The sequence below is a fragment of the Rhipicephalus sanguineus genome, chromosome 4 (genome assembly GCF_013339695.2).
Source record: "Rhipicephalus sanguineus isolate Rsan-2018 chromosome 4, BIME_Rsan_1.4, whole genome shotgun sequence".
Taxonomy (NCBI): domain Eukaryota; kingdom Metazoa; phylum Arthropoda; class Arachnida; order Ixodida; family Ixodidae; genus Rhipicephalus; species Rhipicephalus sanguineus.
In genome coordinates, this window is record NC_051179.1 from 176,729,914 (window position 1) to 176,757,766 (window position 27,853).

Here is a 27,853-nt window from a genome sequence, read left to right on the forward strand (position 1 = left end):
TCTACGCTCCATTACTGGACATGTGTTGACTGACTTAAAATCGCGATTCACTGTTGAGGCGGAAAGTGCCTACGAACTTTTTCTTTTTGTGCCGTCCCAAAGTCACGCCACAAAAGAGGACGACAAAAAGTATCTCGCAAACATTTCTCGGCGCTATTCCCGCTTTCATGGGCACAAATGTGTCAACGACAGCAAAGATGGCTGAAGCTGAGCTAGGTTTATGCGACAGAAATGGATGCGCGAGGCCGAAGACGGAAGGGAAGTTCCCACTACCGCTGCGGGAGCACTGGACACGTGCGACAGGGAAATCTTCCTTTAATTCACACATTTCTTCAGATACTGGCCACTCTACCCGTAAGTGTGGCCAGTGCCGAAAGGTCTTTTTCTGCTTTACGACGTCTGAAGACGTGGATGCGCTCTCAAATGGGTGAAGAGCGTTTGACTGGGCTGGCATTATTACATGCTCATAGGGACATTACCATTGACACGAGTAAAGTGATTGAGCGGTTCGCAACCAAATGTAGCGGACAGCGGAGGTTAGAGCTTGTGATTTAACCAGCCTCCATAGTTTGAGTCTTTACAAGCTTAATTGCCGAAGATGCCACCCCGCATGCTTTTCTAACAAACCTGTGAACCTTTTTATCACGAATATACACATTCAATTCGTGTGTAAATATCGTTTTTCTGCTGCACATGTTTCTTTCCGACTTTGTTTGTTGGTTAAGATTGCCGCCTTTTCTTATGCTACAGGGGTCGTAGCTGTCCTTGAAACCCTTGAAAACCCTGGAATTTTGAAATAGCACTTTTAAGGCCTTGAAAACTCTTAAATTCTTGTAGGTCCCTAAATGTCCTTGAATTTTGTCAATACACTTTTGTTGAGCCAATTTTAGCAATTGCATTTTGGATAGTTCTGTGCCAATAATCGAGCTCATATTACACGGTTCCAATTCGCTATGAGATTAATTTAGAATTTGAAAGTATTTAAAAAACGCCAGGCCTGCGCTGAAACCGCAGCACAGTCACAGCGAAAGCTGGAAGAGCGGCGTTTCTAGAGCCCGTTAAGCTCTCTTGGGGCTACAATACAAGTACACTGGAAAGGTACCCACTACGCCATAAATCACAATTTTTGTGAAGTTGGGAAGCACCTTCTAAGCCATTATTTGTCATTCTGCGGAGAAGCGAGGCACCAACTACACGTCTGCAAGGCATTATGTGCACTTTGTTCACGCGACGACTGATGGATGGATGGTGAACTTTATTAAATATAGACTGAGGACGATGAAGAATTATGGCTCAGCCCTTTGTAATGGGTTGGAATCTTTAAACGGCCCACCAGTTATGTAATTTGCATTGGGTGACGCCCGGTCGCTATTTCCCTCTCCCGTCATGCTGTATAACATACGTTGACGTGGGAAAGAGACGGGGGGGGGGGGCGAGGAACTTTACTGAGACCCCGAGGAAATGGATCATGCGCTTATGGGCTTCCTTGGCAACCAATACAAGTGCCCTTGCGAGGAACCCACTATGCTATAAATCATTGTAATTTTACTGAGACCCAGAGGAAGTGGATCATGCGCTTATGGGCTTCCTTGGCAACCAATCCAAGTGCACTTGCGAGGAACCCACTACGCTATAAATCATTGTAATTTTTGAGAAGCAGGGCAGCAGGCACTCTGCCATTTTTCGTCATTCTACGGAGAGCGTTGGTACCTGCTGAACCCATGTAAGGCATTATGCGCACTTTGTTGATGCTGTGCCTGATGACGATGAAGAATTAAGGCAGGGCCTTTGTAATGGGTTGGAAGCATTCAACAACCTACTCGTTGCGCAATTCGCATTGTGTGACGCCTGGTTACAGAATTCGCGTTGTGCGACGCTTGGTGCTTATTTTACTCTTCTACTACGCTATATTGCATATGCTAATGTGGTTCCTTCCCGACATGAAGCCTGTATAGGACCTTTTAGCAAAGCAGTTTCAAGCACCGGCATGCTCAGAGGTTGAATACTGGGCTCCACGCAGAGGGCCCAGGTTCGAACCTCGTTCCATCCTGGAATTTTTTCTTATTTAGTTTTTTTTCTTATTTCGAGCGATACTGGTTACGGACACCGGCGGCGGCGGCGGCGGCGGCGGCGGCGGCGGCGCGGCAGCGGCGGCGGCGGCGGCGGCGGCGGCGGCGGCGGCGGACAACTACGGCGCCCAAAAACGGCCGGTGAAATGATCTCATAACAGCTTTCGCTGTAAAAGAACGAACAGACCATATTCTAACACATGTAACCCGCTTTAAAGATGGTTTCACTGCAACACGGGACTGCTGTGCCGAAAAACCACCTTGTCAGGGGAAATCCGTCCCAGCGCGAAGCCACACTTCTGCACTTCAGTCATTCCTTTTATTATCGTCTTATATTGCTTACGTATGAGAAATTTTTAAAACTTAAATTATTTTTCCACATATAGTTTTGCATCCTACTACAATTCAAATCCCGCTACTATATGAAATCACTACAAAATATTCGACACTAATTGCCATTCACTTTGAGCCTAGAAAGTTATGTTTGCACGAGCCTACTTTTGATCAGAGGGTTGACGAGGATTTTATTTGTGGCAGTAGAGAGTGAAAGGAGCTTGACCCCTTTGCATAGGGTGTGTGTGTGGGCATATATGCTCAACAGGTGAACGTGTTCATCGCCTAGTTGGTACTTGCTATATGTGACATAATTGCCCTAAAATGTCACAAAATAAGTTGCAAGTGCTGCCCATGTTGTCATGTTTGTGTTTTTTCCTGCGTTTTTGTGTATATTAGCGGCGATTATGTCTTATATACATATAAGTTGAAAAAATTTTAAGGCTGGCAATGCACATTTTGTGTATGTTCATGTGCACACGCGCTCACGCAATACATCCATATTGTGAGGTGAATCAGTTTAAGCAACTTAGCAGAAGAACACTGAAACCCGTGGAAAACAGTGTAAAAAATATGAGCGAAAAAGGAACGGTGAGAATTCCTTTAGTTAGCTATTAATTGTGAAAATGTTCCTACTTTGGCTTGTGTGCAATGAAGGATGTGCTTCATGCTGTAAAAGCTGGTGTTTCCTTTTTCTACGATCTCAACAAGTGTTGCTTGAAGTCCTTGAAAATTCTTCGTTAGGTGCTTGAAAGTCCTTAAAAACCCTTGAATTGTTTTCTTCAAAGTTGCCATCAACCCTGTATAATGCAGTTATGTTTACTTTTAGTAAACATTATTGTAGTTGTTTTGTATCACTCTAGATACCTCATTGTACTTCTTGTGTATGACTCATGAATGATGAGTGTCGCTCTACTTTCCTATGTACAAAGCTCGGTGAGACTTCGTGTAAACGTACAAATCGCCGCTCTATGCTGGTTAATGCTGCTTGCGTGATTTGCATTCTCTCTTGTGTTCATATTTGTCGCCGATATTACTCAGATTCCTGCGTAAACTTTTAGGTTTTTGTGATATTACAAGATTTGACCATGCCCACCATGTCAATAAATTGTTTTCAAAACTGCACGTGGTTTGCTACGAGATATTATTTTAGATAATGAAATGGCACTGAGCAATGCAACTGAGAACAAAAATAATGAGCATTTGGTTACTAACGTGAAGTTTTAAAGTTGGGCAACGCCCCCCTCCCCCCCTCTCCCCCCCCCCCCAACAACCAACCGCCCCCCCCAAAGCAAGCGCCTGGATCCGCCCCTGGCCTACGTCCTTCTCTTTTCATGTGCCGCCACACGCGCAATCCATTTAGAGCTCACCTCGATCAGACATGACCGCTGCCACAACATTACTCGCCTTCCGCCGTTTCGTTGCACGCCGCGGAGTTCAACGCTCAAACTTTCCGTCGCTGCGCTAAAACCTTTGCATCCGCACTACCAGCGCTTCAGGAGTACGCCGCAGAGCTACGGATTCATTGGAAGTTCATCGTAGAAAGAGCTCCGTGGTGGGGCGGATGGTGGGAGCGCCTTATTCGCTCAACGAAAAACTCCTTGAAACGGTCACTGGGACGCAGCTGCCTCGACGTGGAGGCCCTCACAACTGTTCTGTGCGAGATCGAGGCAGCGATAAACAGCAGACCATTAACGTATCTTAAGAGCGAGCCCGATGAGCTCCAGCCATTGACTCCATCGCATTTCCTGTTAGGAAAGCGTAGCCTTTCCTTGCCGCAACACATTTGCATCTCGGAGCTTCCGACTGCGGTTGAATTGAACCGCAAGGTTCGTCATCGCCAGCATCTAATAGACGAACTTTGTAGACGATGGAAGCGAGCCTACCTGCTACTACTGCGGTCAGCGCATAACAGCTCGAATCGCTCATCAACCAAGCTACAGATTGGTGATGTAGTGCTGGTGTTAGAGGACAACACACCCGCAACATACTGGAAGTTAGGCCGAGTGACCACCTTACTCCCAGACGGCATAGTGCGTGCTTGCTCAGTGCGTCTCGCTAATGGTTCAACGGTAAATCGCCCGATGCAAAAACTCTGCCCCCTCGAAGCATCAGATTAATCTTGGCCCGCCCCGGAGGATGTTGCGAAATGCCGCGGAACGGAGCAGCGAGGAGCGTGCGGAACTATCGCGAAGACGAGAAGGTTGAAGAGGGGGGCACGAGCTAGAAGGGCAGTCTTGGTCGCCATGATCAATAAACGGGTAGTCTCCATCTAACGTCTGCGGAACCAGTTCTTTGTTACAGCGAGTACGTGCGTCCAGGGGCGTAGCCAAGGGGGGATTGGGGGGGTTCAACCCCCCCCCCCCCGAAATTTTTCGATTTTGCTTGCGTATATAGGCACGCACGAACATACATAAAGTATGGTTGAACCCCCCCCCCCCCCCCCGAAATAAATTTCTGGCTACGCCCCTGCGTGCGTCGTACCGCCAAGTCAGCAATCGATCCCTCGTCCTCATAACGGCGCGACAGTTAAAAAAAAAACAGAAACGAACACTTTCACAAAAAACCCGGATATATTGTTTTTCATGTGCATGTAGATATGCAATTGTGCACGCGCGTCAACCATGCACTCCGGCGGAGTTGCTGTTTCCGGTTGTTTAGGTTCGCCAATTTTTAACACGGTAGCTTGTTTCACCGCTAACTTGAAGTCCCAATCAGATCCTACAAGGGATGTTTTAGGAATGATCCCTATGCACATGTCTAAAGGACATCCTAAAAACCACCTTGTTGGGATGTGGGACCTTCGGACTTTCGGACTTTTTTGGGAAGTCCCTGGGATGTAGTGTGTTGTCTATACGCAAGCAAAATTGAAAATTTTCGGGGGCTAGGTTGAACCCCGCTCCCCCCCCTTCCCCTTGGCTACGCCCCTACGTCGCGGACAGAGCGAAGTGGCACTCAGTATCTACACACACAAACACACACACACACACACACACACACACATACGCTTTACTGGATGGATGGATGGATGCTATGAGCGTCCCCTTTATAACGGGGCGGTGACAAGTGTGCCACCAGGCTCGAAAAAAAAAAAAAAACCTTTACTCTTTTTTTTTTTAGCGTTGGCCTAGTGTCTTTACTTCAATTAAAACTATTTTACTCCAGAAGACAAAAAAAAAAAACCCTTAAGTTTTCAGCTTCGTTCTGTGCCCTTTACGGCAGAATGTCCTTATTTTTTTCCCCCATTATTTATTTTTGTCCTTTCTCTCTAGTTTTCTGCCACCAATACTCTAACCGTCTCTTACTTATTTCAATCGCGGGTGTGTCCGATCTCGCGTAGCTCTACAAGGCGCTGGTGCAAGAGGATACAGCCGCTCCAGGGAGAGAACTGGCTCCCATGCGCATAGCGTCCTCTGGTGAGAAGAAGGCGAGTGTGAACAACTTTTCCACCGCCGCCGGCTAATCTCGGAGGCCATGACTTTTCGATGCGGCTGCTTTGCAGCGCCGCTGAGCCGGAGTGTCACCTCTTTTTCCTAACCGTGGTCCGTGGTTCCGAGTTTTCCGACCCATTCCGACCAGCGTTTGTACCGGAGATCGTGGGGTTCCGACCACGGTGGTTTGTTTACGCTATGTCCCTATGTCTACGCCGAGCCGCCGCAGAGAAGGCACGTCCCAGGTGCTCGCACCGTGACTGTGTGCAGGTTTTCCGCGCCAGTCGCCCTTCTTGTTCCGAATAATCAACGTCCCAACTCCATGTTTATCGTTTGCGCTTCAAAGAACTGGTGCTGCTACACGGAGAACTTCGTCTCGCACCATGCCTGCCTTTTGCTTTGCGTACGGCTGTGCGAACACCGCCGGCCGAGACGATGTAAGTAGTGTTTCACAACTTTACACGTGAGGAAAAACAAGCTGCTCAGTGAATCGCTGCTGTGAAAGGAAGTAACTTCAAGCCTTCAGAACCCCAGTTCTCTGCTCGAAACATTTTCGTGACTGTGGCTGCCGTCAGCGTGTAATGGGAATTCTGGTAAAATCTGCGAATAGCGTACGCAAAGCTTTGCGTTGGCCTTTCGCGCAACTGCGCATGCGTCGTACGCTAACCGCTTGCGGACTTAGCGTACGCTATTCTAAAACTGCCTATTTTCGTGACAGTGGCTGCCGTCGGAGTTAATCTATAATGCGCATAATGGGAATTCTGGTAAAATCTCAACTAAGGCCAAGCGTGGCGCCATCGATGTTCGTTCAGGAACGAAATGAGTCGCAGGCAGCGCAAGCTGCATTCTCGAGGAGACAAAATTACGAGGTAAGCTGTCGAATGTTGGAGCTTATCATGCTACATGTAGAAAAAAAAAAAGTTTCACCGCAAGGGCGAAACAGTGAATGCGATAACATCAAATTGTAATGTTAAACGAAGCAAGGATAGCAGCTAATTCTTTTGGATCCGATCTCGCGTAGCTCTACAAGGCGCTGGTGCAAGAGGATACAGCCGCTCCAGGGAGAGAAGTGGTTGTCGGGCAGTATCTTCGCGACTGCGTTCTTCTGATCAAAGTTCACAGTTACTGGTCGAGCGACGCTTCTCTCCCCCGGGGTCCCTTCATGCTCCTTCAAGATGGGCGGGGCGTTTCGTCTCTGGTTAAGAAGCAATAGACGGCAGGCCTCGCAGGCGGGTTGATCTTATCGCATGCGCCCTCCGTGCGGCGGTGGAGCGAGCAGAGGAGCCTACCCGGCGTAGGTCTCCGCACCTTCTTGGCCCAATCCAGGATCTGGTCCTAGACCTCGGGCGCCCTTCATATGGAACATGACGGCAATGGCAAAAACACGTCGAAAGGGTCCATATAATTACTATCGCAATAAAATGTTGCGGTGGCTTAGCTTGGCTTTGCCAGGATAATGTAGCGTTAGCAAAGGTTCAGCTAATTATTCTTAGCTTTCCTGATTGTCTAGGATTAGCTTGATTATCATGCTTACTGCTGCTCCAATGACACACACACGGTATACGTATTATGTGGCACATGTATATTTATTTTGCCAGGCAACTACTTCGGGATCCGATGAGTTAAGCTTCTCTGCTCTTCTGCGCCGTTGAGCAGCATTTGCACTCTCCTTCTCCATGGCTATACCACACTGGCAATCGCCAGTCAGAGGCACTATCAAGCGGCTCCAGCGCAGTGTCAGACGGCGACTGCATGGTGAAGGCGAATAGCTGTGCATGCGCCAGCGCCAATACGTCTGCCAAGGCTGCGACGTCACTCCTCTGGAAAGCGCAAACCGGCGGCAGCGAGTCGTGCGCGGCAGCGGCAGAGTGCGCTGGAGCTGCCGGCTCAGGTGCGTGACATCACTGATCCTCACGCATGCGCAGCACGGCTCTTGAGGATCCACGCGAAACTGGCTAGGCTAGGCCCGCGTAGCTAACGCTACAAGTTCATGAGGCCATTTCACTATGTGAAAGTGGATGACCAGCGAAGCTGCGTGACACGCGGCACAAAGGTGACACAGAATTTCGATGAGAGGTACAGAAATTTGCTTTTGAATTTAGCTCATGCTCTTTGAAAGCTTTGCGTTGGAGCAGCATGCATGGTCTTTTTGCCACAACATGCATCGTCTTATCGGGCTTGCCGCATGCATTTAGCGTTTAATGCATAGTCTTGATGAGCCTTTTAAGCGGCATGCGTCTTTTGGTCGCATTCTGCATCTTGCAACATTTTAGTGGACCTGTGATGGGTAGCAGGGATTGCACAAGGTGGCACATACCTGTTAGGGGGTTTTCTGATCGCGGAGCTACGACTGTGTAATAGACGTTGTAATGCTTGATATATATTCGCCCTGTTTTTCTCCTTCCGTTACGTAAAGCTCCCTTGCTCTTCTGTCGCTGGTGATGCTTTTGCCGAAGGGTTGCAAACCTGGGTGTGTCTATTCTGCAGAATGCCTCTTAATAAATGAGCGTGTCCTTCATAGTCAGTGGTCTGGCACGTGCTTTTAGAAGTTGTCTACCATGGCTGTAATTGAGCACCGATATACACGTCGACAACTTTTGTGAATGTGACCCAGACACAGCATTCGACATGCGAGTCTGAACATGGGCATTTAGAGTATTGAAATCGCTGTAGCAATACTACATAAAGCTTGCAGTCGCCAGAAACAAGTGTGAGTATAGAAAAATTCAAGCAGAATCTCTTTTGGAAGTTGTCTAGGCGATGCCGAAGTGTTGCGATTTATTGTAGGACGCGGCCGTCCCTCGAATACTATTTTCGGGCAGCACTGGCATCCGCTGCTTCTTTGAAGTTTGCTGGTGATGCCACTGGTGGCAAACACTAGTGAAAACAAGATGTGCGAACCTCATAGAAGTGTTGCTCCTCCCCATTTTTTCATTCGTTTCTTCATTTAAGTTTCATATTTCTAATGCCAATGCTGCTCCACTAGATAACGGTGACGTTTCTTACGCTTTTTGTTGTCCTTGCGTGTGATCTGTCGCGTACTTTTCTTACGTGTGCGGGATCTGTTAACACAGATGAATTAATTCATGTGAAACAGTCTTCCTAGTTTTATTCAGTACCTTAGACAATACAGCAGTGGTGCATTATTGTTTTATGCTTCCTTGGCAAATGAAGACATGTGCACAAAATGCATGTGCTTTTAGCTCAGCACAGGACTTATAAAATATTAAGAAAACTGAAAGTTAACTTTTTACAGGTGCAGTATGGTTGCACAACGCATGCACGAAAGTGCTAAGTGAATGGGCAACCAGTTGTCACATCGCGTTTTTTTTTATTTCCCAGACTCTATTACAATCATCAGGAAACTCAAATTGCATTATAAACGCATATTTATTAAAAAAGGAAGCTTGTGACTTTTCTCGATTTAGCCCAAGAGTCTTTCACTATGCATTTTTAATTACAGGAAGGCATGACTTAAAATTTGAAAGGAATTATGCATGCTTGTAGCATATCTATCCTTCGTATACTGTATTCTGTCACAAGCTAGAGAAAAAATGTCAAATCTGCCCTCAAAACCGCGGTGTGGCTGTCCTTCACCTGTGAAAGACAGTCATGATGGCTGGTTTTTTGCTTGAACCACAAGTAGCTTCTCAGCTAGTGTAAATATAAATACTACACAAATTAGGAGTTCATGGTTGCTTGTTGCTACCTGAAATGTTATGTATTCTTGAGCAGTGATGTCAGAATCCTCGATGAAACTTGCCAGGGTGTTGAAATTTCCGACCTAAAACCAGCGACAGAAACATGCATCTGTATGGGAAAAAAAACTGCCTGAAACACCGGAGAAATGCTTGACATCACAAAATGAGTAAGAGCTATTGGATGGAGCATTTATGCAATTTTTTCTGGGGGGAACAGCAATGGCTGAAGGTGGAGCAGGCATTTTTCCTTAGGTTTTAACCGACTACAGATCCTACATTGGCATATAAAATGTGCATCAAGAGCTTTACACTAGCGTAACAAGTGGTAACTGCTGACACGTTCACTCTCCTTTGTGGAAACAATATTGCAATTGCATTGCAATATTAAGAAATGCAAGAGTGGCAATGACACACTGGTTATCACAGAGTGGCTGCAAGATGACGCACAAGGCCATGATACTGTTAACTCTAACACAGATGTAGGGTTACAGCCCCCTAGAATATTCTAGCATATTGTCGTATAAGCTGCACTTATTTCAATGGCTCCGACTCTGCAGCTCCAGTCACCCTACTCAAGTCATCGAACTGCTGTGAACTGGAGGAAGACACATTGCTCACAGAAATTCGCTCACTGTGATAGAAAGCCCCCTTTTGGTGGGAGGCCATCTTGTCTCATTTCTCCTCAAGACCAGCGGTTCACGGTTCATGCACTGTTTGATACACTGTTACAGATTCTTGGACAGCCGCTCTCTGGAGATGGAGCCATCGGGCAAGTGCCAGGACCAAGTCATTGTTGCAAAACAGATCCCGTAAGCGGGTTTTCATTAGTTTACTTGGCGATAATCTTTATCGTTATCATTCATAACAACACAAGCCAATTTATTTCAGGATGACATCGCAGCAGATCCAGTATATGATGCAGCATGGGGCCTCAGTCTGGAGTCAGGAAAAGCCGTAGAAACATCACCAGAGCCAGCGTGTGAGCCAGGTCATGTCACAGATAAATCTGTTCAAGTGCGACTACTAACCCACCATGAAGCATCACAAGCAAATGAAAAGAAAATGCTGTCAACAAGTTCTACACAAACTGAGCCTCAAGCTGTTTCTTCAGGTATGTCTCCGCATTCGCCATTAAAGAAAAAAGTCAAGTTCGCCGCAAGGGCAAAACAATGAATGCTATCGCAACAAATTGGAATGTTATGCCAAGTTAGGCTAGCAGCTCACTCCTTTAGGATGTCTTTCTACAAACCAGTGGCATAAAGGCTTGTTGTTAACACATCTTAAGTCATGTTTTTCTCTTCAGAGGGCTGCGGTGAGTGATTGGGAGAGGGATGGGAAAGAGAAAAAATGGGGGGGCCACAGTAAAATGGGGAGGCACAATAATGTCTTGCGAGCTTCTGCTCTGGCTGTCACACCCGAGATGAAGCCTGATGCCAGTGGCTGTATCCTCGGGGTCATTCAGGTACTTCTGCAGTGACCATCATAGCTCATTGGCGGCCATGGCGATGCTGCGCCAGGTAGTATCCGGTCCTGGAAAGCAGACTCTCACCATTCAGGGGGATTGAGGCAATGAGTATGTGGTCCGAGTTCAGCAGGCAGTCCCAGATTATGTGCTCAAGGTCTGCCCCAGTGTTCAAGGGGCTGCAGACGCCAGTGTGTGAGGTTCCTAGGCCACGGGGTTCTTCGTTTCAGTGAAGACGCTGCACGAGGAAGGGATTGAGATGCGTTCCGATCTGTATACCTGCCGCAGCAGTGCCTGCTGCTGGCGGGTATCGGCACTTGAAGGAAGGGTAGGTATATTGAATGTTTTGGATACTGCGAGAGATAGCAGCAGCGGTAATGCTTTGGTTGGGCTATTGCATCCATGAGGCCATACCAGTCCCTGTGTGTTTCAGTTTCTTGAGGTGCATTCCACGAGATGTATTCAGGTAGTTTCGACTGCATGGATAGCATGGTGTGCACTAGTCAGTGTGCCTATAAAATCCCAAGATTTTGTTTTGTGATGAACGTGGCTTCAAGGACAATACACCTGAAGAGCTCAGAGAAGCGCCTCCCAACACTGCAGTTTATTCCAGTGAAAGAACCCAAGGTCCACGTGGCATGCGCTGTACCTTGTTTTTCTTTTTTATTTCCTTTTAGCACGCGCTATTTGCATTGTTATAAACAGTGCCCCTTCATTTCCTGGTATACCCATATGTCCTGGGAACCAGTGCAATTGGAAATTATGCCCGTTTTCTTGCAGACGACGCACTTGGAAATGTAGTTGTTGAAGGGCAGAGGTGGTTGTGCTAGTGTGTTTACACATGTGAGAGGCATCATGGAGTCTGTAAATACTCTGTAGTGACATTTAGCATCTCTTGGCAAATTGTGAGTGGTGAACTCAGCATGTTTGGGAAAATCTTAGATAGCATACAGTTCTGTCGTACATGTGTGAATGATCTGGCTTGTTAGATAGAGTTTGCTTCCTCTTTCGTTTGCCTCCAAGTCACTGTCATAGAGAACACCAACAGTTCTCTTGTTGTCCGATGGAGGCATTCACGCACACTCTTTGACAGGTGCAATGGGGTGGTTACCATTGCGTATCTGCTGTATGTATTTCTTGTGGATTCAGGCTTGCCGAGTGTTCGTTGCCCGTGTTCTTTGGCAAGGTTTGGGGTCTGCAATTTGTGTGTGCTGCCAAGGGGGGGATATGTGCGGTAGCGCAGGAAGGTTAGTTACGTCATGCCAAATTTTAGCAAAGGCTTTACCTGCTTGCATAGACTTCAGTAGTGTGATTAGCGTCAGCTCGTGCATAGACAACAGGTCAGCAATATCTCCCATAGGTAAAGTGACCATATTTCGCAAGCTCCAAAGCGGCTCGAGGAGGGGGGTTTGTTTGCGGAATGAAGGAAGGAAGAACATGTCATACAGCTCAAACAGAAGATTCCACTTTTAACTGCTGAGCTGTTTTAAGCTTCAAGTAAGTCCGCGTAGTTTACACAAGAACTCGGGCGTGTATGCACCACAGGAATTAGGCAAGCCCCACTACTGAGTCAGCAGGTGCGACGGAAAATGAAGACATTAGAGGTAGAGAGCAGAGTGAAAAAAGGTGATGGGAGTGCGGTGGGGAAGGAGGTTGGAGCATGGGGTGGGAGAGAGTAAAGCCTAGTAAAACGAGGAGTGCTGAGGCAAGGACTCGAGAAGGAGGACCTGGCGAGCGATGTGCAAGAACTCAGCTTGGCGATGTCGAGAGGAAGAACGAAAGGAGGAGGAGAGGAGATGGGAAGTGGAGAGGAGGAGGAGAAGAAATAAATAAAACTCAGTAAAATTTCTAAAGAGGATTTGAACCAGGGTACCCACGATCCGAAGGCGAGCATCGTAGCGACAAGGCTGTCCAGTCGTGGTAGCTGAACAAGCCTTTTTGGGAACCATATATGCGTTGCTGTGGGTGAGAGAAGGAGAAAAAGAGATAGAGTGAAAGAGATCAAAGATAGAAAGAATGAAAGGCCAAAAAAGTGAGAAAGAAAGAATTAGAGATAGAGAGAGAAAGAAAGAAATAGACATAGAGAGAGAAAGAAATCAGATCATCGCCATGTATAGTATAGTATAGCAAAGGGTTGTAGTGGTTGGGCTAGCTGACCACGACTACGAGCCGCCTTTCGGCCGAAAGTGGGACAAAACACCGTCCCACAAGTAGGTTTGCAGGACAGTGGGACCCCAGCCGCAAAATTAGGACATGTCCCACCTGAATCGGGACATCTGGTCGCTTTTTTCATACCACAAGAGGTTTTCAGTGCAGTGAAGGGTGTATACTTTCAAAGCCCTGTGATCATTCTCCTGGCGTTCTTATTGAGGTGCTGCAGAGCATGCAATGCAACTGTGTTCCAGTGAACGGGTGAAAGAAGGTGCCATACAGGATACGAGAATGTAAGAATGCCTGTACAAAGTGCTTGATTTCTTTCTCTCTCACGCCCCTCATACACTTGGCGATCATGTGAAGAACTTGATTTGGACCTGCCTTGTAGCTTTTTCTGTTTGACGGAACCATGCTGTGAATATGCACCGTGCACACAAGAGCAATCAGAGTAGTGAAACCTTCTCAATATGTAGCTGCTGGAAACGTCGCATAAGTACGCACTAAACGGTAGTACAGTGAAACCTCTCAATAGCGAAAGGCCTCAAGGACGAAATTGTCGCAGTATTAAGATATCTGGTGTACTATGGCAAACGTCCGTAAAGTTCAATGCATTTGGCTTCTTGCAGCAGCAAAGAGACTTTAAAAAGCACTCCCAGAATAACAAAACTTTCAGGTTGTGATCTGCAACATTTTTTCAACCCATGGGCTAGTTGGGAACCCATACTTTAAAAGGACTGAGTGTTGGGCGAGTTGGTACTCCATTACTACGCTTACCACGCATTACCACGCTTGTGCGTGTGAGACACACGCACAAGCGCAGACTAGCAACTGGAAGTTTGTTGAAGGAAGCACAAAAATATAAGTAACAAGAACAAGTAACAGTATAAGTAACAAGAACAAGTAACAAGGTGGCGGTTAGATAGTCTATCTAACCGCCACCTCTAATCATTCACGTGGTTTTTCTTGTTACTTATATTTTTGTTCTTCCTTCAATAAACTTCCAGTTGCTAGTCTGCGCTTGTGCGTGTGTCTCACTTGTCCCTGTTTATTTTGCGCAGTTTTTCGTAGTATTGGGAACCCAGTAGTTCGAAAATTGCAGCACCGCTCATTAGACAAGTCAGGCACATACCTTTCTGCGTATAAGCATTGGTGCGACCATTGCTGCTTACATTTGGTTAGGTGAGGATGATAGCAAGAAGACTTCTTTTTTTGCTGAGAACAGTTTTCTGCTGACACCTCTGTTGGCAACTATGTCGGCACATGACGTTTCAAGTGATCTCACCCACGAAAGTGACGTCATGCCGACAGACATTCTGTAGACTGCCTAACTGCTTGCTGCCGCGCGACTCTTCGTGTGCACGCTGAGATCGCCTGTGCTTTGCTTACATGCAGTGTTAAGCCTTTTAGAAAGATGCCTCCTCCTATTAAAAACCATAAGTTTTTGATGCTTTAGTAGAAGTCTTCCATCATCACCGAAGCTGCGAAAGGCGAGGCTCGAGCCGTCCAGCTCCTTCAAAGCAGTGTGAAACAAAGCAAGATCAGCAACTTCTTTAAATAAATTTTGGTTGTGCTAGGTAATTGGTGTGCGTATTTTTCTATTTTAGCAGCAACAAAATTCTCATGAAAATGAACAAAAATTGCTTCCTCGGCGATTTTGTTATTGAGTGTTTCGGCTGTATGCATTAACCACCAAGTCCAAATTAGCATTCCTGATGCGCGCCATCAGCTCCAGTACAGATATACATACAGTGTCACAGCAAATATTGCCTAAAGTACCCACCACAATGCCTTTTTTGTTTACCAAAGTGTGGAAAAGATTCTGGCTCTCTCGTGCGCTAGCGCATTGTCATGGTGTACGCCAAATGACATTTCGGAACTATTGCAGGGTCCGGGATACACAGCGACTGACGTAGTGACTGAACAGACTGTATTGGCTTTCCGCGATACGTGTCTATGCGTCTGTGCCATTGTCTGTCACTAAGTGAAAACTGACACAATTTTCATTAAAGCGTGGCATGACTGCATGGATCTGATCGTCCCTGGCTAGCTGTGTGCACCACGCTGCCTACTCATCGCACGCCGTCATTTCTGGGCCATTCGCATACATCGTATGTGCATTTGTCACGGGCGTGTTCTTCGTATTCACTCTGCTTCAATGCGTGCACAGATGCGGTGATTAGCTTGTTTGGTTATGGCAGCGAGGACGAGTGTTCATCGCTTGATTGGCCAGCTTACAGCAGCGATGCTGCTGGACGAGCTTCCAGCAAGCGATGCAGACTCGTCAGTGCTCTAGTGGTCCTGGCAATGGACAGAGGCGCATGTGAGTTGCCGCCTAATAAAAGTGTGCAGAATGACTGCAACAGCGCGTTTCTTGGGCACATTGAAAGCCTTGACCAAGTTGCGGTTGGTCTCGTAATCCTCAGTACGAAAGTGCAGCGAGCACACACGCAGAGTTTTTGACTGTTTAGCACACTTGGCGCAATGGCATGACACTAAGCCACTTCGAGCGTAAGGGTTCATTCCGCGGCACCCAGTGAAAAGACACATCGGTTTCCTTGCTGCAGCCCTGGCGTTGTGCACCATTCGGGCATCCGTCAACATCACATGCATGCGGCATTTTGTCGAACTTTCTGTCAGAGCGACGTTCACGAGCGCGCAAAACACACGTGGCAGGACGCGACCGCGTGAGCGAAGCAGGGCGCCGGGCAAAATGCAGTTCGGCGAAAACGGAACCTTTGAACCACGCGCGCCGTTCCCCATGGCAACGCTACAGAGGTTCTTTTTTCCATGAATCAAACGGAAATGAACAAACACCATTCTATTACGTCTTTTGATGCACGGAAGGTTCTTTTTTTATTGCTGCCAGTTTGATTACTAGTGATTTATTGTAGGCAGACTCTCATACGTCATCGGTATCACTTCGAAAATGCCCCACTCGTGGCGCTCATCATGTGATAAATTTAGCTTAATTTCTCAGTAAGTAGGGCACTGCTGTTGATAATATTGCCGTTTTAGACGTTGTCATACATTGAGCTTTCACTCTGACATAAATTGTTATTTGCCTTTAGTGTCCCTTTAAGTAGGGCTACGCCGCACATGTGTCCTGCTTGGTCACAAAGCCTAGTCACAAAGGCGTCGCTGCAATCACGCGGAGGTCGACAGTGTCAGCCCAATCTTTCTGGTGAACTCATCTATGCTATTTACCGCCATATTTAGAGCCTCCTCTTGTTGTCTCAGCGAACCTTTCGTAGTTCAAAGCATCACATCATCAGCATAAACAGCGTGTCCAATGCCTTCGATTTCCTCCTGGGAGGAAGAGCTGCTAGGACAAGATTGAATAGCATAGGGGAGATTACGGCTTCCTGTGGCACACCAATTTGGTTGCAAAGATAAGAGCTACACTCATTGTCAGCTTGGACCTGAAACATTCTGTTTTGCAGGAAAGCAACAATAAGATTGTGAATGTTGCCCTTAATGTCCAATTCTCGTGCAGCTTGAATAATTCATGAATGGTGGAGGGTGCCCAAGGCCAAACTACTATACGAGCGCATAAGGACGAAGTGTCTGGCAAGATTTTTAGAATAACTTGAGTAGAAAAACCAAGTGTGAATCCATATTGGGTCTGCGGCAGAAGGCTGTTTTATTCTAACCACCATATTATATCTTGCACTGACCGCTCTATGAGCTTGCACAGGCATGATGTCAGAGAAACCAGTTTCAAATTACCGAGACAGCTTGGTGACTTGTTCGGTTTTGGAATAGGCTTGACAGTTGAGTGATGCTAATCCACTGGAAGGTTTTCATCTTTTCATATACGGTTGATCTCCACCAGAACAAAGATTTTGCATCCTGACGGGAGGTTCTTAACGCACGCTACTGTAATTTCATCAGCGCCTGGCGCGCCACGTGTGTTTTTACTACCTAAAGCACCTTCGAATTCGGTTATTAAAAAGGTTGTATTAAAACGTTGTCTCACACTTTAGCATAATCCCTCACATAGGTTTTGCCTGGGGCAACATTTTTCTAGAAGAAAGATGCCTGCCGCTTTTTCTGAGAGTTCTGTTTTGGTGATGCCTTCCATCAGTGCAACGCGTGCTGTGCCATCAGATGTCTTGCGACGGCCCAGGAGGGATCTCTGGATACCCCACCCCACACTTTGCTTCAAGTTGTTGATCCGTTCATATCTTCTCGTATTTGCATCCGATGCTCAGAGGCTAGCTCCCTAGTATACTTCTAGATTTATTTTGGTAAGGAACGCAGTTGGCTTAGTTGTGTCTACAAGCATCTCTTTGCTCGATATTCTGACAAAAAGTTTAAGCTCCTGGTTCCTTTAATGCAGGAGGTGCCTGTCAGGGTCTGGTTGATCACCTGAAACATGCAACGTCTGTTCCTGCATGCTTGACATGCATTGTATCTTTCATTGAGTCATCTAGCTCTGCAATATGGCTGTTGTGCTTGCTTGAGAAATTTATCCCAGTGTGTAATCATGCATTCTCGCCAATTACATGAGCTGCAGCATGAGACACCACTTTTTTCTCATGTTGTGGCAGTAGGAAGATGGTCGCTGCCTAGAGGATCCTCAAGAAGCTTGCAGTGAGAGGTTCTGGGTTTCAAGGACCCGTTAAGTTAGGTGTTGTGTTAGGCCTTAAGTTAGGCGTTGTGTTTGTGCTACCCGGGCCTTGTATTGCCTTGCGGTAGATTTAGTAGTGTTAGAATTAACGGTTAGAACTTTCATTATACGACGAGCTCATGGGCTGCACTTCGTTTAGTTTCATGCCACATGCTGAGCATTAAAATCTCTGCAGATAAGAATTGTGTCCTTTGGATAGATCTTCTGGAAATGTCGTATGTAGCTGAAATCTGCTTTGGTATGTTTGGCCTGTGTTCGCATGTTTTCTCGATGCGTGAACGCTGAAAACACAATCATTATTTTTTTGGGCACCAGCTGAATCTGACAACCCATGATGCTTCCATTGTTCAAGTACCAAGGCTGAGTGTCAAGTTGCATGTGGGCGAGTTTTCTATCCACATACGTGGCTGCATATGCAGGTGGGGCAGTCTCTTACGGGAAGCCATAGCTCCTGTATCCTGGTAAGCATGGAATGGGACTGTTCAGCTCCAGCAGTGCCAAGGTGGTGGGTTTTTTACTGTTATGCGATCGGTCCCAACGTAATATCATGCCGCTTTCACTGAATCATGTTTGGGATGTCTCCCCCCCCCCATATCCGGACCGTGACTGTGGGCGTTACCATGATCGAGCTGCTGTGCCATGCTATGTATGAGTGAACTGTGTCGGCACCATTAGAAGAGACAGTAAAGCAGCCATGATAACTTATGAAGTGGTGGTGACACCTCTGAAGGCGATACGGTCTCTTCAGCGAGTGCAGCGACTTTTGTGCTGTCTCTTCCACACAGAGTAAGTTGTGAGAGTGCAGCACGTACAAACGGTACAAAGGTGTGTACTGTCTACTGATCTTTGTTGAGGTGGTGCATGCTGCCATGCCCTTTTAGAGTGCAATTCTTAGGCGCCCATTCCTGCGTTGAGTGGCGTCACTGTCAGCTTAACAAATAGACATGTAAAAGCAACCGATAGACATGACAAATAAAATGAAAAAAAAAAGCCAGGATAGCATGGGATTTGAGCCCGGGCCCTCTGCGTGGCAGTCTAGTATTCTATCGCAGAGCCAAGCTGATGCTTGAGACTCACTTGCAAAAAGACCCTATACAGGCGTCATGTCACTCAAAAAATCACATTAATTTATGTAATATAGCGTGGCAGAAGAGTAAAATAACGACCATTCATCATACAATGTTAATTGTGCAATAAGGGTGTGCTTTAAAACTTCCCACCCACTGTAAAGTCCTGAGCCATAATTCTTCATCGTCATCAGCCACACGCAGCACCAACAAAGTGTGTAATATCTTACAGATATGGAGCGGGTACCTCGCTTATCTGCAGAAAGAAGAATAATGGCGTAGTCGATACCTTGCGGAAAGCCAAAACTTCAAACACAGTTGGCTTTGCCCCAACACGAAGCTGCACTCGGAATTTGCATTAGACAGTATTGTAATTGTCGGTAATTTTTTATGAAAGTTTGCGATTGCTGCCCGAGTACGACTGACCCCCCACCCCCCTTCGCTGGCCGTTCGTGCACCATCACGCAATGGGGATGGCCGGCACGTTTAATCCCTGCTTGAGCAGCGACCGTTGGCAGCCCTCCCGCACTTTATCTTGTGCATTGAACGCACAACACGGGGCACGATGTTATCGATTCGGACTTCATATGAAAGCTGACAGTGATGGTGAAAATGCACCTCGAGTGTCCATTTAATTGCTATCGCAATAATCACAGAGGGACTGCATGCATTGTTCGCTGTGGTCATAGCTGAACGCAGTTGTGGGCCTAATATCTACCCCGAATTTAATTGTATTACAAAGACAGTCATTTCCATGGGACGTGTGCTTCCAGGACATGCCGAAAATTGCATTCTATAATTTGAAAACCAATAAAAACAATCTACCGTGTGTCTCTGTATTCAGTGTTATAACGATGCCCAGTGTAGTATTGCACAGATATATTGTTACGAAGGAATGGATTTATTTACAGATGAGATGAAATGGTTGGAAGCAGGATGAGTGTAACTGCGGATGAAGACCAGTCCGGTTCGCAACAACACAACCACGCAGTCCAAGTGCCGGCTCCGCTACTCTTCCTCCTCTTCTGCGTTCTGCACACTTGCGCGTTTCCCTTACATTTTGCCCGGAGGCAGACGAAACTCGCCGAGTGAGCTAAAGATGCCTATGATGGCACTGCTTGACGCGAGCCACATGAACAACTTGTGTAATGCGCGAATGCCGGTGACTTGAGTGACATCGTAGGTTATGTCACCTAAACGAGAAACTATCACAAACGGCTTAGAATATTTGGCTAGAAACTTCCGGTACAGTCTTTTTTTTGAACAGCAGTCCACCTCCAAACGTAGTCACCAGGAGAAAAACTTACAGGCATATGCTTGGCATCGTAGCAACTCTTACTTTGTTCTTGTAAAGGCAACATTCCAAGGCGTGCAAGTCGACATGCTGCCTCGGCACGACACAATGTCTCAGCGATGGAAAGATCTTCCTGATGTGAGAACGGTAGTAGAGTGTCCAGAAAACTCTGATGGTTTCGTGCATAAAGTAGGAAGAAAGGTGCATACCTAGTAACATCGTGCTTGACGGTATTGTATGCGTAGGTTACGAAAGGCAAGATGGCGTCCCAGTTCCTGTGGTCAGCATCAACATACGTCGATAGAATATTCATAAGAGTACGATTCGTCCTCTCGGTGAGACCGTTAGTTTGCGAATGGTAAGGAGTGGAGTGATGATAAGAAGAACAACAAAGGCGCAAAGGTTCTTCAACAACGTCGGCGATAAATTGCCGTCCACAGTCACTGATGACTACCCATGGAGCGCCGTGCCGCAATACAACCTGTTGTAGGAGAAAAGAACAGACGGTGGCCACTGAGGCAAATGTAAGTGCCTCTGTTTCAGTATATCGAGTTAAATAATACACGCACACTACAGCATATCGGTGGCCGGATGGGGTCTTACGAAGTTGTTTGAGCAAGTCGATGCAGACTTTTTCAAAAAGAGACGTCGGTGGTGAAACGGGCTGTAAATAACCTGCCGGAGCAGTCGTGGTTTGCTTGTGGCGCTGACAAACAGCGCAGCTTGTGACGTACTGTTTCAGAGTCTTCCAGATTTTCAGCCAGTAAAACCTCTCACGAAGTCGGTGTAGCGTACGTGCGAATCTAAGGTGACCGGACGTTATGTCATCATGCATCAAACTGTGAACGACTGGGCGCAAGCTCTCTGGCACCACTAGAAGCACCGGAAGATCGTTAGCTGAGTAGTTCCTCTTGTATAGCAAGCCGCTAGAAAGTGTAGAATGCTTTCCTGAGGAATCCTGTGCAGGTTCCAGTAAGGGTTTCAAGGTAGGGTCGCGTTGTTGCTCGCTGTTGAAGTGGCTCAGATCGGAAAAGTCGGACGAGACAGAATCTAAATAATCATCAAAGTCATCGTCGTCAGCATTGGTTAGCACTGAAGGAAGGCGGGATAGGCAGTCGTCATCCGTGTGACATCGTCTGCTCTTATAGGTCACAGAAAAGCTGTACTCTTGGAGGCGCAACGAGCCAACCGGCCACACGGGTTGCGAAGTCCAACAAGACAGCATAGTGAGTGATGGCCAGTCACTATTGTGAACTCTCGGCCGCGCAGATACGGCCTGAACTTCTGAATGGCGAAGACGACTGCTAAGCACTCGAACTCGGTGACGGTGTAGTTCTTCTCTGCTCTGGTCAGTGTCTGACTCGCATAAGCTACAACATGCTGGCAGCCGCTGCAGATTTGGACGAACACAGCACCAACACCAAGTCCACTAGCATCAGTATGCAATTCTGTGAAACCTTCGGGATCAAAATGCTTCAGGATAGGTCCTGATGTCAGCAAAAATTTCAGCTTTTGAAATGCAGCCTCACATTTATCGTCCCACAAGTACGGCTCGTATTTATGGAGAAGGGACGTCAGCGGGGCAACGAGCTGTGCAAAATTCTTAATAAATCGGCAGAAATGTGAGCATAGACCCAGAAAATTTCGCAGGTCCTTCACCTTTTGCAGTTGTTCAAAGGTACGAACCACTGCGGTCTTCTGTGGGTCTGGTTGAATGCTTTCTCTCTCTACAGGAAAGCCTAGTACGAGGGCTTCTTGTTCACCAAAACGATACTTTTGAGAGTTTAAAGCAAGGCCAGCTTTCCGTATGCATTCAAGCACAAGTTACAAGCGGTGATTTCTCTTGAAAAGTCTTTCCATAAACAATAACGTCATCTAAATAGTACATGCAAATTTCCCACTTTAGTCCATGGAGTACTGTATCCCTAAATCTCTCAAATGTCGCTGGAACATTGCACAAACCGAAGGGCATCACGGTAAGCTCAAAAAGACTGTCAGGTGTTATGAAAGCTGTCTTCTCCTTGTCTGCTGGGTGCATGGGAATTCGCCAATACCCCGAACGTAAGTCAACAGAAGAAAAATAGGAGGCAGAGTGCAGACAGTCAACGGCGTCATCTGTATGTGGCAGAGGGTAGACGTCTTTTTTCGAAATGACGTTTAACACTTTTGTGACCGCACCTATTCCCATCTATAGTATGTTATCGATGACTTCAAGTTCAAGTTTTGGCACTCTCTTAGCGGTTCTGGACAGCTAACGCAGTACAAAGGGAAAAATAACATGTTTTTTATCAGTTTTGTTTGCAAGTTTCTTTTTTTTACCCCTGGGAGATTTTTAAAGCTCGTTCGCAGTCGGGTAGGTGAGCGCTCGTTGTTTCAGACTTCGCGTCGTCGCTCGCGGGTCCTCCATGGAAACAGCGAATTTCGACGGATTCCGATTAATCTGAGCGGGAATCTCTGGATGATGGTAGCAGCACAGACACGGAAGACGACTTCGATTCGTCAGGCTTCACTACGGACGGCGAAAGTGTGTCAAACCTCCCCGGAACATCAACGGCTATCCGCGAGTAAGTTTAGTCTTCTCGTCGGGTCGTTTCATGGCTGCCGCACTTCGATGTAAGAGTATCCGATGCGTACTAGAACTAACAGCTCTTATCTGCAATGTGTTAACTTCATTCGGGCGGGAGCATTGAGCGCCGGCTGCAGAAAGAGCGCAGTTCTCTCCGACGAAGACTGCGCAGAGTGGACTTTGACCCAACGCTCCAATGTGCTGCGCGGCGGCGTCTTCGTGTTGTTTTTCACTGCAGAAATCGTCAGAGAGATATGCAACCACATATATAAGTATGCGTGGATGCATACTTTCGAAAAGGCAACATACAGTGAGAGGGACGGATCCATGGAGGGAAGTTACTGAAGAGAAGATAAGCAAGTTCGTCGCACTCCATGTGTACATGGTAATCATTGAAGTCCCGCGCTTGCATTGGTGTTGGTGTCGATGACACATATTTCCAGGCCTTCGTCCACCGTCAGTGATGCCATGGAAAAGGTTCAAGGCTTCTTGATTGTCTCTGATCTGAAAAAAACGACCATTGCATCCCACGAGAAGCTTCACCACGTGTCTTCTCTATTGCAACACATGAACGATTCTTCTATGCTATTTTTTAACCCCGTCGGAACCTGTCAGTGGATGAGAAAATGGTGAAATCTTAAGGTCGGTATTGTATTCGGCAGTATGGGAGAAAGAGGTCAAATGAGGGTACAATTATCGATTTTTGCAGATTTGGAACAGGCTACACCATTCATTTCAACGAATACACAGGAAAATTGAAAAATCACAACTGCAAACTATGCTAGGAACGTTGAACAGAAAAAAAAAAATTTTCCCTGAAACATGTGCAGCCAGCCTTTGTTTCACCGCGTCGAGAAACTGCATCGCGCGGTGGCATAATAGACACTAGTGCCTATATTCTTGTATTTATGTAAATATTATTCGTTCTTACACAGCTTATATTTCCACTATTATTCTACGAGGGCTTTGCGTTGAAAACGTATATTTCGATTTTTTTTAATGTTTAACCTTTGCAGAGTAGCATTGATATTTTTTATGAATCTTTCTTTTTGATGCATTTTTCTTTGTTTGATAATTTTTTTATTATATTCAAAATAAATCCCTTGTTTGGAATTAATACTGTTGGAAAGACCAATTCTTCCTCTATCATTTGATACCCTGCACTTTAGCATCAATAATATCTTGGGCAGGAAAAAAATATTTCCTGGACTAGCCAAAAACAATCGATTTTTCCGCGGTCATGAAAATGTTAAGCGGCGATAGTCCACACAGAATCTCCATGGATTGTCCTTCTTTCTGACGAGAATGACAGGAGCCACCCAGGGACTACACGATTCTTGTATCACTCCCTTCTTCAATATGTCTTCAACCTGCTTGGCGATGACTTTACTCTTGGAAGGTAATGTGCGATAAGGCTTCTGATGAATCGGCGGTGCTTGCCCTGTATAGATCCGATGTTGTGTATGAGATGGTGGCGGCGTACCCGTAGATGATTTGTCTTGGGCAAAGTCAAACACGGAAGCGTAGCCTGCGAGCACCTCCTGCGGTAGACACTGTTCAGTAGAAGGAAGTGACTTGTTGATCATACGCTGAATGTGGGCAGAATAGTCAGGGTAGGAATCTGGAGGCGATTTCTCTACGGCCGGCGATGGTTCAGTTGACCGGATGGTAAGAGTAGTTTGTTCATGAAAGCTTGCCAATTTAAGTCCTGCAGGCAGAGATATGGGCTGCGCTGAAACGTACATGGTCCACAATTCGGCACAACCGTCGACAGCGAACACGAAGCAGCGAGGCACTGTGACATTTTTCGGCTCGGCTAAACCATAGCAAGAACCCGCACAAGAACGTGAAGAGTTTACGCGCACAAACATTGTGGTCTGCAGGGCCAAACAAACATCTTGCGACACTGAAAACATGTCCGAGCTATCGCCACTATCTTCCGTCAGTGAAGTGGGCAAGGCGCTGCGAAGACAAATTGCGCCACTGCCGCGATCCAGAGTGGCACTGCATTCACGCACGAAACCAGTACCTAGAATAATGTCATGAGTTGCACGTGCAAGCACAGTTACTTTAGCTCTAAACTTTTGATTCCCTATGGCAGTTTAAACAGAGCAAACACCAACAGGGCACAACGTTTTGCCCCCTGCACCATGAAAGGTAGGACTCCGATTCCAAGCAAACATTACTTTCATCCCAAGGCGATTTTTGAGCGTCGCTAAATTTCGTAATTAGGTGTTCCAATCCAATGGGCTCCATTTCGACTGCTGCACTCGCCCTTGCGAGGTGGTTGTCACCCTATTGGCTAAGCGTGTATGGTGTCACACCAGTCACTCCCAAGTGATCAAAATTATCCATGACCGAAGATAGACAAAGATAAAGGAAAGACAAGGAGGTTAACCAGAGGAAGCCTCCGGTTTGCTACCCTGTACTTGGGAAGGGGAAAGGGGATATGAAAGAAATGAAGAGTTTGTGATGACAGCAGGCGACAAAAAAAAAAACAAATCAAGTCATGACTGTAGCACCATCCAAGTACTACATTTTCTGCCAATGGTCACAGTTTGCCATTCAGTCGGGTTGCTTGAAGAAACCGCAACACCCCCAGAGCGGCTCGTGTTGAAGACCTGGTAGGCCAGAGCCCTAGGATTTTGTTCTCCGCGAGAGGGCGGTTGTCCAGCTGGCCTAGTGTGGCTGAGAGGGCCACTCTTTCAGAGTTGAAGCAGGTGCACTGACATAGAAGGTGCGTGACTGTTTCGCTGCACCTGCAGAATTCACATGATGGGCTCTCAGCCATTCCACTAATAAATGAATAGCTATTTGAGACGGCCACTCCAAGCCACAGACGGACCAGCAGGGTAGAGTCACGTTGTGATAGGCTGGATGGGATACGTAGATTGAGGTCAGGGTACACTGAACTCTACCAAATTGTCTGAGAGGTAGTTGCAGTACCTGGCCGGAATCTGTCTCTTTGCACCGGGCTCGTTTAGACACCTGCACTGATGTGACGGTGTGCTGCACCAATTAAGGGTGCCCGCTGGATTCATTGCACACCACCCAGCAGCAGCTCGGAGTTTTTTCTTTGTTTTTCCTTTTTGCTAATAACACGTCTTTGTTTGAGCTATGTAAAATTTCTTGTCGATTTTAGTTTTCAGGGTATACGACAGCACCAAAGGGTGCATATAGTTAAATTTTCTGGAAACCTATTTACTTTTCCTTTACAGGGCAAGTAAATACAGTTCATCCCAGATACATTGATAATTTGAAATACTAGATATGCATATTTAAGGCTTATAATTATGCATCACAGGGCTTGAGACGGTTTCTCGGAAATTGTAACAAGCGCTAACGCGCTGTTTCATTCACAATGTGCTAATGAACAAGGTGACAACTTGTTATTTTGTTAGTTATTGCACTTTATTTTGCATGAAGATAGTCTTGCTTCTTGTGTGCCATTAAATTCATCAAGGCATCTCTTAGTATCATTGAAGCTTTCCAAGTAAGCAAATTCAGCACCTTCCATTGTGCCACAACAGCGGTGAATGACGCTGAACACCATTGCAAGGTCTGTGGCACCGTAGATGGTTGTTCACCAGTGGCATTGACACCTTCATCACCACTCGGGTTCACTTCTTTGGCACTGGCAACATCAGCCATGATTTCGACATCGATGCAGTCAGAAACAGCTACATCATCATCTGCACTGATGATGCTGCCTGCTGTGACCCCCTGTCCGAGATGGCGCTCGGAAATGTTATTAAGTCACAATTCACTGAGGCACCTTACGCCATTGTCAGCGGTCATGATGCACGCAATGTTGTCACCTGGCACCAGTCTACAAGGAAACAGTTCACGACAATGCTTTGCTTGACATCATTTCAAGCACCAGTCATCATTTTTATCGCTACAAGCGGGTCAATATTTAGTTCGACTGCCTACTTGGAATTTATCAGGAACCAAGCGAGAAGTATACGAGTCAACAACGTTGCAAAAGATAACGCTGCGCAAAAACTGCAGAGGATCAAGTGCCCACCGTTGCATTGGTTGCATCTTGGCGATGGCACTTGTGGCTTTGTAGCAGCAGCTGCTGCAGCGCATAGCAAGAGCATGGCCTCCGAGAGCTGTACTTGTTAACCGAAATACGTCACTAAGTTACAGATCTCGAAGGCCATGCTTTTGGCGCTCGTATGCCATCGTATGTGAACAGACAAGGCAGGGAATGCAAGCATTGTGAAGAGGCCGCCGAATCACTTTGTATTTGTCTCATCTTAGTGCCCTCAGCTATTGGCCTCTGAAAAAGAATATGGCCATACATTACAACCTACGGACATCAGCAAGCAAGTGCGCTCGTGAGCGCTGTGCAACCAACCAAAGCAAAGCAATGCAACGACACTTCCTTTCTATCACCTGCACGAAAGAGAGAGATCGAAACTTGCTAGAATGCGGCTGAAAAGTGATCGTATTTGTAAAGAAAACTGCAGTTTAAGGGATTCAGTGCGGCACAATGTTTGACATATTGGATGTTTCATTGTGCAGGTGTTCTTTATATGTATGGACCTGCCCTGTACTTTTGCATGGGATATTCAAGGGGATTTCTTAACTGTTCGATATAGCCAATAATTCGAAAAATCCGAGTTTGTTATATTCTGTATCGACTGTAACCGCGGCCTCAAATTTCCAATTCAGAGATAACTGCGCACTTGGCCGATTAGATCATGCTGCCGCAAGAATTTTGGACTAAGTGTATTAATAAGCTGTGGGGGATATAACAACCATTTCAGCTGGTCTTGGTTTCTCAGTGTGCCTTGCTGACCTTCTCCGCCGCTCAGAAGGGTGGCGTAGCCCATCGTCGTTAATGCTCCTAATCGTCAACATAACACTACGTCAGCTGCTCGCAGGGTCCACGGTGGCCAAGCGCGGTGCGAGACATTGGCGAGTCAAACAAATATATGACAGGCACGACAACTGCACAGCCATAATCGCATCACCGCAGGGCCAAGGCACAATTTTCTAGTGCAGAGGACCAATTAGGTCAGTGCTACCTAATGTTGCTAATGGGCAACATTAGGTCACTTGGCAGCAGAAGAGGACAGTTCTGGGAGAAGCTGCAGAAACGCAGGAGAGGGGCGTGGGAATTCTTTCCTCAAATAGA

At 46.6% G+C, this 27,853-nt stretch overlaps 1 protein-coding gene across 3 annotated transcripts in view; it reads left to right on the forward strand.

The window, feature by feature from the left end:
- Nucleotides 1–5,953: 5,953 nt before the first annotated feature.
- The window catches only part of LOC119390919 (gastrula zinc finger protein XlCGF8.2DB-like), a 76,814-nt gene continuing 54,914 nt past the window's right edge, over nt 5,954–27,853 (forward strand). For 2 of the 3 annotated variants that reach the window (XM_037658630.2, XM_037658627.2), the window contains exons 1-3: nt 5,954–6,270; nt 10,266–10,343; nt 10,423–10,645. In XM_037658630.2, coding sequence (XP_037514558.1) covers nt 6,217–6,270; nt 10,266–10,343; nt 10,423–10,645 — 355 coding nt within the window. In that variant the 5' untranslated portion in view covers nt 5,954–6,216. The remainder of the gene's footprint in view (nt 6,271–10,265; nt 10,344–10,422; nt 10,646–27,853) is intronic. The other variant, XM_049414977.1, reaches the window with a different exon arrangement.